Here is a 10,392-nt window from a genome sequence, read left to right as displayed (position 1 = left end):
ACCTATATTAAATTTAGCACAATATTATATTTTATTACCACTAATTATTGCAATTTATTCTTCTAAAAAAATTGGGATTTATTACAAGACAATTGATGACTAACTTCTTATTTTTTTAATTTAATTTCTTAGAAAATTTGTAAAAGACATTAGAATACATATATAGACAGTTAAATAAATAAAAAATAAATTGATTTTTTTTTGTATATTATCATAAATATTAAATAATTATTATTAACTAATTTGTATATTGTGTATTAGAGTAAAATTACAAATATTGGGTCAATTACAAGATTGATTATTTTTGTTTGACAAATTTGGCATAAAATTCGTACCATACATTAGAAATAGTTAAAAAAAAAAAAATATTTGCAATAAAAGTACTTCAATTATTATGTTTGTAGCACTTAAGTACCAAAGTTATCTTTTTGGTGACGAAAATATATTTCATCAATATTTTGGTACAATTTGGTGTAGACGTCTGTTCCATCGTTAAGTCTATTAGTGTGGGTATTTTTGCCACAAATATCTCTTTAGTAGGGTACTTTCGTCACAAATATTTATTTAATAGCGTACTTTGGTCATAAATATTCTTTTAATTAGGTATTTTCACTCATATCTTGTTGATAGTTTTTACAATGGAAACAAACAACTACACTAAACTGCACAAAAATATCAACAATAAATATACTTAAGCACTATAAAGGTAAATCCTTAAATAATTTCACTACAAATATCTAATAAATAAATAAAAATCTTCCTTTTAAAAAAATTAAATCATTGGATGCCTTTGTAACCGTATGTTATTTTATTATAAGAAACATTAATTATAGATTCCCATGGCACGTGCCGTAGTATATTTATATATAATACTAGAAAACATAACCGCCTTTCTCGCAGTTTTTTGTAATTATTAAAAAATATACATATTTTAAAATACTTTTAGGAGAATCGCACGACATGGATTCTTTTTCACCATATTCGTACAATATGTTCCTTATATGGACACGTGAGGGCGTATTGAATACAATTTTTTTTTTCATAATGGTGTCCATTTTATATCAAATCTCTTGCAAGATTTTAAAAATTCTGAATAATTAAAGTACCAAAAACAAAGTTCAAAAAATTTGTTATACGTGTGCATTTATTTATTATTATTATTATCATTATTATACGCTTTGCGTGATTTTTTTTATAAAAAGTCTAAATTATGTATATAGAAATTTATGTTTTGTGTAAGACTTATTTTGGGCGATTACCCGTTTGAACATTTTATTTTTAAAAATTAACTTTTAGAACTCGTGTTTTGTCAAAAAGTTAAATATAAGATTTGATAGATGGATTATTTGAACATTGTATTTTGGCCGATTACTCGTTTTGACCCTTTATTTTTATAAATTAACATTTGTACCATATATTTATTCAAAATGTTAAAAATTCTTTATAAAAATTAAATTATTTATAATTTATGTTTTTTTGTAAGGGTTCACATCATTTTGAACATTATATTTTAGCCAATTACTCGTTGGGGTCTTTATTTTTAAAAATTAACTTGTGGATCTCAAGTTTTATCAAGATGTTAAAAATAGAAATAGATAGATTGGTTATCTGAACACTATATTTTGACCGATTACTTGTTTTGACTATTTATTTTTAAAAATTAACCTTTGGACTATGTATTTATTCAAAGTGTTAAAAATTCTTTATAGAAAGTAAATTATATATACACACCATTTTGAACTTTGTATTTTAGCCGATTACCCGTTTGGACCCTTTATTTTTTAAAATAAACTCGTGGACCTTATGTTTTATCAAAATGTTGATTACTCGTTTGGATAATATTTTATGTTATTTTATTAGTATATGATGTAGTATATATTTGTAGTTTTTTTATTATTTTATTTTTTGTTAGTTCATTAGGTATTTAATTCAAAATATACCTTATTTAAATATCTAAAAAAATAACGTTTAGTATAGTTTTTGTTTTATTTTATTTTTTGTTAGTTTATTAGGTATTTAATTAAAAAAATATCTTATTTAAATATCTAAAAAAATAAAGTTTAAATAATTATTAATAAAAAAAACTAAAAAAATTATATTAAAAGAAAAAATAATTTGGAGTAATTTTAGAATGACATATCATCTCCTTATTAATAAAAATGAATAAAAGAATTAGATTAAAGGAGAAAATAAAAAAAATAGTTTTTGAGTAATTTTAGGGTGTCTCATCTTGGAGTAATTTTAGGTGTCTCATCATCCTTTATATATATATAGATATGTATCCTACATATATATATTTATCATACTGTTCTTTAATAAATCTTATAGATATTGCCAGTTAAGTGCTACTTGATATGTTCATACAGTGAACACTAAAATTGAGATAAAAAACTTGAGGTGACATTTTCATTTTATCTAATAAAATTTTAGATACAACAAAAGGGGTAGTGAGTGGATGAACAATAGTTACGTGTGTTTTGCTGTAAACGGCCTACTGCTGCAGCCTGCAAAACATACACAACTCACAAAATACTTAAGTTTCTTCAACAATGGTGGTGGCCTCCTTTGAGAGCTCACTTGGTTTGTATTATAATGATTTTACAATGAAGTGAAAATGTATGACATGCACAATACAGTTCCATGAGTCTGTTAACATTAGTTTAGTGACTTTGTCTTAACTATCCATTTGTTCGACGAATAATTATGCGATTCATTTCTTTTTTCTTTCATTATGAAGGGATGTTTTCATCGGTTTTTGGTGGAAAATTTGACATGGGTTCTTCTTATTACATCCAAAGAATTACCGTAGATGTTTTAAATTTGCTGTTCCTAGGTGTGTACTGCCTGTCTTCGCTTGTAGTTTCTTTAAGGAAGCATAACGTAAGCACTACAAACAGAAGGGGTTGGGCTTTCATAGCTGTTTCAATTTGCTGTGGTCTCACAAGCCTTGCATATCTTGTTGCTGGTTTTTGTAATCTAAATGCAAAAGGAGACATATTTGACCATTCGAGCTGGTTGGTTTGCCTTGTCAGAGCACTGATTTGGATATCTCTTTCAGTATCTTTGCTACTTCAGGAGACAAAATGGATTAGAGTTCTGAACTCTGTCTGGTGGGTTTCCTTCTTTTCTTTGATTTCAGCTCTAAACGTTGAAACACTGATCAGAGCAAAAAGCATCAAGGTTATAGACATAGTGCTATGGATTGTGAATCTTTTGCTTCTGGTTTGTGCTTTTATGAATATCCTACGACTGGTTTCTCAGCATAACGAAGACAACAGTCTATCCCAGCCTCTTGTCCAAAAGACTGAGAACAGAAAAACAGAAGTAGGCAGGGCTTGCTTTCTTGAGAAATTGACGTTTTCGTGGATTGGCCCGTTGCTTAGCTTGGGATATTCGAAACCGTTGTCTCTTGAAGACATCCCTTCTTTAAGTTCGGAAGATGAATCCAACATAGGCTACCAAAAGTTCAAACAAGCATGGGATGGGCTTCTAAGGGAGAAGAGTAGCCCAGACAAAACCATGAACTTTGTCCTCTGGGCAATAGTAAAAGTGTACATGAAAGAAAATGTGTATATAGGCATTTGTGTACTTCTAAGGACAATTTCTGTAGTAGTTTCTCCTCTCATACTCTATGCTTTTGTAAATTATGCGAATAGCAAAGAGGAAAATCTGCAGCAAGGTCTTTCTATCTTGGGGTGTCTTGTTCTTACCAAGGTTGTTGAGTCCTTAACTCAAAGGCACTGGTTTTTCTACTCAAGGAGAAGTGGGATGAGAATGAGATCAGCCTTAATGGTGGCAGTCTACGAAAAGCAGCTAAAGCTCTCCAGTTTGGGAAGGAAAAGGCACTCAACCGGAGAGATAGTGAACTATGTTGCAGTTGATGCGTACAGAATGGGTGAATGTTCATGGTGGCTCCACTTGGGATGGAGTTCTGGGCTCCAGCTTTTACTAGCCATTGTTGTTCTTTTCAAGGTCACTGGCTACGGTGCTCTTCCTGGCTTACTTCCTCTACTCATATGTGGACTCCTTAACGTGCCTTTCGCAAAGATACTCCAAAAGTGTCAATACGAGTTCATGGTTGCTCAAGATGAGCGACTCAGGTCCACTTCAGAAATCCTAAACAGCATGAAAATCATTAAGCTTCAATCGTGGGAAGAAAAGTTCAAGAACTTGATCAACTCCCGTCGTGATCGTGAACTCAAATGGTTATCAGAGTCACAATTTAAGAAGGTTTATGGGACTTTACTGTATTGGATGTCCCCAACCATTGTGTCCTCGGTTGTCTTCTTTGGATGCGTTCTTCTTCGTAGTGCCCCACTCAATGCAAGCACCATTTTCACTGTTCTCGCTACTTTGAGGACCATGGGAGAGCCTGTCAGAATGATACCAGAGGCCCTTTCAGCAATGATCCAAGTAAAGGTCTCGTTTGAACGACTGAATTCATTTTTGCTCGATGATGAGCTCAAAGACGAGGAAAAAAGAAGACACTCATTTCCCAGATCAGATAAGAGCTTGGAAATTCAAGGAGGCAATTTCAGTTGGGATCCAGAGTCGATACATTCAACACTAAAAGATGTAAATTTGGCGATAGGGTTGAGGCAGAAAGTAGCAATTTGTGGACCAGTTGGCGCAGGAAAGTCATCACTCTTATATGCTATACTCGGAGAGATACCAAAGCTATCAGGAACTGTAAGTACAGAGCAGATAATAGACCATATAATATTTCTCTGGAGTATGAGTAATTTGTGAAAATATATAATTTTTTTAATGTTACTTTGCTAGATGGGATAATTCTTAGCAAAATGTCACTCCAGGTGTTTGGAAATTTCTGGTTCAAATTTTCTAGGGTAAATTTAATAATTTTTTTGCGCCTTATATGTATTTGAAGGATATTTAATATTACTACTGTTATAAACCTCTTTACACTTACCCAAGGAACTCAATTACTCAAAACAAACATGTATGTAAGGTATGGAGTATGTTAAACATGATTATGACTATGTTGAAGATCATTTTGCAAAATATTATCAAAAACAAGATTATTGCACAAACAAACTGGAAAACTATCTGCCAAACACGTACTAATTCTCTTTAATTCATGTTGTTTTATGTTTGCAAATAGGTTGAAGTATATGGATCCATAGCCTATGTTTCTCAGACTTCTTGGATACAAAGTGGGACAATTCGTGATAACATACTCTATGGAAAACCAATGGACAAAAGCCTATATGAAAAGGCTATCGAAGCATGTGCCTTAGATAAGGACATTAACGGTTTCAGCCATGGAGACCTTACAGAGATAGGGCAGAGAGGGATTAACTTGAGCGGAGGACAGAAGCAAAGAATCCAGCTTGCCCGAGCTGTCTATAATGATGCAGATACCTATCTCCTTGATGACCCCTTCAGTGCAGTTGACGCGCACACTGCTGCCACTCTCTTCAATGTAAGAAAACAGAAATTTGATCACTTTCATAGGCATGAAAACAAAACTTTAAATTCTGATCATGCACTATTTGTTTGGTGAAAATATGCAGGAATGTGTCATGGCTGCTCTCAGAAATAAAGCTGTTATTCTAGTGACTCATCAAGTAGAGTTTCTCTCTGAAGTTGATAAAATTCTGGTAAATATTGGCCACCTTTTATATTTTTTTAAAAAATTAATTATGCTCTTCTTTTAATGAATCAGATGCTCGTTTCAGTTTTGGACTTTAACACTGTTAAAATTTATGAGATTCTATTTCAAAACTAATTAACAAAAGCAAAGTAATTCATCATAGTCTGATGATAAGTGTGATAATATTCTCTTATATATTTGATATTTGACACTTTTTATAGGAAAATTGTTTCTTTTTTGCTTATAGGTAATGGAAGATGGAAATATTACTCACTCAGGAAGTTATGAGGAACTCCTGAAAGCTGGGAAAGCATTTGAAGAGCTTGTGAATGCTCATAAAGATGCAATATCTACACTGGGTGTTTCGAATAATGATGGACAAGGAGAATCTCATATGGTAGATGAGTCAAGGACAGAGGAGAGTTATGGTTCATACTCCAAACAATACAGCGAAGAAGAAATCTCTGCAAATGGTCAACCAGGAGTGCAATTAACACAAGAAGAAGAAAAAGAGATTGGTGATGTGCGTTGGAAGCCATTTAAGGATTATATTCTTGTCTCTAAAGGGTCACTTCTACTATTCTTAATCGCATTAACTGAGTTTGGCTTTTTCTCATTGCAAGCTGCCGCCACTTATTGGTTAGCTCTAGCTATTCAATTTCCTAAGATCACAAGTGGAATGTTGGTTGGTGTTTATACTGGAATTTCAACACTTAGTGCCGTCTTTGTGTATCTTAGATCGTTTTTTGGAGCTTGTCTTGGAATAAAAGCTTCGAAAGCTTTCTTCAATGGTTTCACCAATGCTATTTTTAAAGCTCCCATGCTGTTCTTTGACTCCACCCCAGTTGGCCGAATCTTGACCCGAGTAAGTTTTCATGTTCCTAACATCGCTTGAAAGAAATTTGCTCTTTAGTTTAGTGACTTCTCAGAACTATCCCACTATATTTTCATCTTCTTCACAGGCTTCATCAGATTTGAGTATTCTGGACTACGACATACCTTTCTCTGTCGTTTTTGTACTGGCTGGTGTTGTTGAACTTCTGGGAATGATTGGCATTATGACTTCTGTCACATGGCAAGTTCTTATCGTTGGTATTTTCAGCCTGGTTGCTAGTATATATGTTCAGGTAGGCATAAACTTTAGTTAGTTCATTGATGTTTCTTCTTTAATAGAATGATGGAGCTAATAATTGGTTTGGTTATTAAAAGGGCTATTATCTAGCTACTGCTAGGGAGCTAATAAGAATTAATGGAACAACAAAAGCTCCTGTTACCAACTTTGTATCTGAAACATCACTTGGTGCAGTCACAATAAGAGCTTTTGGGTCAGTGGATCGATTCTTCAAAAATTACCTAAAACTCGTGGACACAGATGCAGCTTTGTTCTATCTGTCCAATGCAGCCATAGAGTGGTTAGTTCTAAGAATAGAAGTACTTCAAAATTTGACCCTTTTCACTGCAGCTTTTTTCCTTATATTAGTTCCAAAGGGTCAGGTAGCTCCAGGTACTATTCCAACACCTTGTTTTTATTCCTTTCAACATAGAAAACTTGGTTTCAAAAGTATTGAAAAGCATAAACTAATAATCTCATCAATTATTGAATGTTTTGGCTTGCAGGGCTTGTGGGGCTCTCTCTTTCTTATGCCTTGTCACTAACAGGAACACAAATTTTCTTGACTCGATGGTATTGCAACTTAGCCAACTACATTGTTTCAGTTGAAAGGATCAAACAATTCATGCATATTCCAGAAGAACCTCCAGCAATCATTGAGGGAAATAGGCCACCTTCTTCATGGCCCACCAAGGGTAGGATAGAGTTGCAATCTCTAAAGGTAAAATATCCAAAGCTCATTGGAGTATTGTTGTTTGCGTAGTAACTTGTTATCAACCAATCAATCACTGTAATTGATATTTCATTTGGTTGGTTACAGATTAGATATCGCCCAAATGCACCGGTAGTTCTCAAGGGAATCACATGCACATTCAAAGAAGGGACTAGAGTAGGAGTTGTGGGAAGGACAGGAAGTGGGAAAACAACACTCATAAGTGCTTTATTTCGTTTAGTGGACCCAGCAAGTGGGAAAATTATCATAGACGGACTTGACATATGCAGTATTGGTCTAAAAGATTTGAGGATGAACCTCAGTATTATCCCCCAAGAACCAACTCTTTTCAGGGGTAGCATTAGAACCAACTTAGACCCTCTTGGCCTATACTCTGATGATGAAATATGGCAGGTGAGCCACTTGATTCTTTTATCCCATTTTGGCAGAATACCAAAAGAGAATTTGCTAATATAACAATTAAGTTTCATGTTTTTCTTCTTTCCAAACTTTAGGCTCTAGACAAGTGTCAGCTTAAAGCAACAGTTAGCAACCTACCCAATCTACTGGATTCAACTGGTGAGTTCAAGTTTCTTGCTGTGTAAAATGATGAACATGATCATTCTTGTTTATCTTATCTTGTTCAACAATTGGGTCTCTAGTGATATTAATCTTTGCACTGGGTTCAACAGTGAGTGATGAAGGAGAAAATTGGAGTGCTGGTCAACGCCAGCTCTTTTGCCTTGGTAGAGTTCTACTAAAGAGGAATAGAATTCTAGTCCTTGATGAGGCTACTGCTTCCATTGATTCTTCCACAGATGCAATTCTTCAGAGGATCATTAGGCAAGAATTTTCAGAATGTACAGTCATAACAGTAGCTCACAGAGTTCCTACTGTTATAGATAGTGACATGGTCATGGTCCTCTCTTATGGTATGCTTTGATCCACTCATCCCTGTAATAACATATATATAATATGTCTTCTATATAAAATGGGCGTAGATAACAAAAAATTTTAGTTTCTTAGTTTTAAAAATTTGTTTTTGTTAGTTTTAACGGAATATTCTACAAAATATATCAATAAAACTACAAATAAATATTTATTAATTATATTAATATAAATTTAAATATTATAAAATATTATTATTATAATAATATTTAATATAAAACTCTATATATATAATAATTATATTAATATAGATTCAAATTCAAATATTATAAAATATAATTATTATAATAATATATAATATATAATATTTAATAATTATATTAATATAAATTCAAATATTATAAAATATAATTATTATAATAATATATAATATTTAATAATTATATTAATATAAATTTAAATATTATAAAATTTTATTATGATAATAATATATAATCCTAATTTTTTACTAATTATATTAATATGAGTTTAAATATTCTAAAATATTATTATAATAATAACATATAATACATAATCTTAATTTTTATTAAAAAAAGTATCATTTATGTTTAAAAAAAGTTATTATATTACATATATTTTTTTAAATCATACAAAATATTTTTGTTTAATTTTTTATTTAATATGTTCTTTTATATATAATATTTTTTATTTATTTAAAATTATATGACAATAATAAAAATTTAATAAAAATAATTAATAAATTCTATAAATAAAATTAAACAAACATACATTATGTTTATATTTATGTGTGTTTATATATAAAGCATTGATTTCCTTCTTTTTTTTTTAAAAAAAAAAAACTTAAAACTGGAGATTTTGTTGAACTTGCAGGTAAGCTGGTTGAGTATGATGAGCCTTCAAAGATTTTGGATGCCAACTCCTATTTCTCCAAGCTTGTAGCAGAATACTGGTCAAGCTGCAACAAGAATTCACAATAAAAATATATTATTAGCAATAATTATAAATTAAAAAAATATATATTTAAATAAAAATTTATTTGATCAGTACTACTGGACTGAACAAATTATGAATTTTTTTTTTTTTTTTTGGAAAGCTATTATCCATTCCTAAGTAAGAACAGTTTTATTAATTTTTTAAAATTTGGCGGAGAAGGGATTTTGTGTTCCAAATATAACTGAACAAAATATATTACTTTATTTTTTATTAAACTCTTATTATTTGGAGGTCCTAAACTTGGGCTTGGATGTCCTAGTCCAGGTTCGGCTTGATAAGGTATAAGTATAACAATCTTAATTAAGCAGCCATTGTTTTTAATGGTCGCAAATTATAAAGAAAAAACAAAAAAGTTAACCATGCAACAAAATAAAAATAATCACTAATGTACTGCTGATCAATGTAATTTTTTACGTGGACTGGATTCAAAGTTACATTAAATTTATATATATATACATAAATAAAAAAGAGAGGTCAAGGGTGCCATTTTCAATTATTCCTCTTGTGTTTGTCATGATCTAAAAAAAATGGATTTTTAAGACTTTAAGAAAAGCAGGACTATAATAATAATAAGGAAAAAGGAAAAATGTTGGTTTGACCTGTATATTGCTTGAATACTTGATTCAACTTTGTGTTTTGTTAAATAATAATTATGATTCTATGTTTTACAAATAAGATCAAAAGGATACCTCAGTCTGATTTTGGTCAAATAATTTTTTATAAGACTAAAATATCCTCAAATTTTATAATTAATAACTTAATTAAATAATTAAAAATATATTTTAAAGTAGAAAATAAATTATATTCATTTTAAAATAAAATTTTATTACTTAATTAAAAAATTAAAATATTTTTAATTTTAAAAGTAAAATTAAGATATAAAGTTAAGAAAAAATTAAAAATTTCTAAAATATAAAATAAAATTAAAAACCATAAAAAAAAAAGTAGGGTTCTTCACCCTTTTCTTCTTCCTCTTGCTTTGCTCCATCTTCTTCTTTTTACAGGTTTTCATTGCCCAGATGGTCTTCACCGGTCATAGACGTTGCTAACGAG

The 10,392-nt window shown here is 30.8% G+C and overlaps 1 protein-coding gene across 1 annotated transcript; it reads left to right on the top strand.

Moving 5' to 3' along the window:
• The first annotated feature begins 2,660 nt into the window (after positions 1-2,660).
• On the top strand, positions 2,661-9,497 carry LOC133794449 (ABC transporter C family member 8-like). The gene is made up of 11 exons (XM_062231673.1): positions 2,661-4,689; positions 5,123-5,443; positions 5,535-5,621; positions 5,862-6,479; positions 6,577-6,741; positions 6,824-7,118; positions 7,232-7,446; positions 7,546-7,851; positions 7,953-8,016; positions 8,130-8,369; positions 9,217-9,497. The coding sequence occupies exons 1-11, from the start codon at positions 2,704-2,706 to the stop codon at positions 9,321-9,323; spliced, it is 4,404 nt and encodes a 1,467-aa protein (XP_062087657.1). The 5' UTR covers positions 2,661-2,703; the 3' UTR covers positions 9,324-9,497.
• Positions 9,498-10,392: the final 895 nt, after the last annotated feature.

Source organism: Humulus lupulus, chromosome 8 (assembly GCF_963169125.1).
Source record: "Humulus lupulus chromosome 8, drHumLupu1.1, whole genome shotgun sequence".
Taxonomy (NCBI): Eukaryota; Viridiplantae; Streptophyta; class Magnoliopsida; order Rosales; family Cannabaceae; genus Humulus; species Humulus lupulus.
This window is presented reverse-complemented; position numbering and strand designations above follow the sequence as displayed.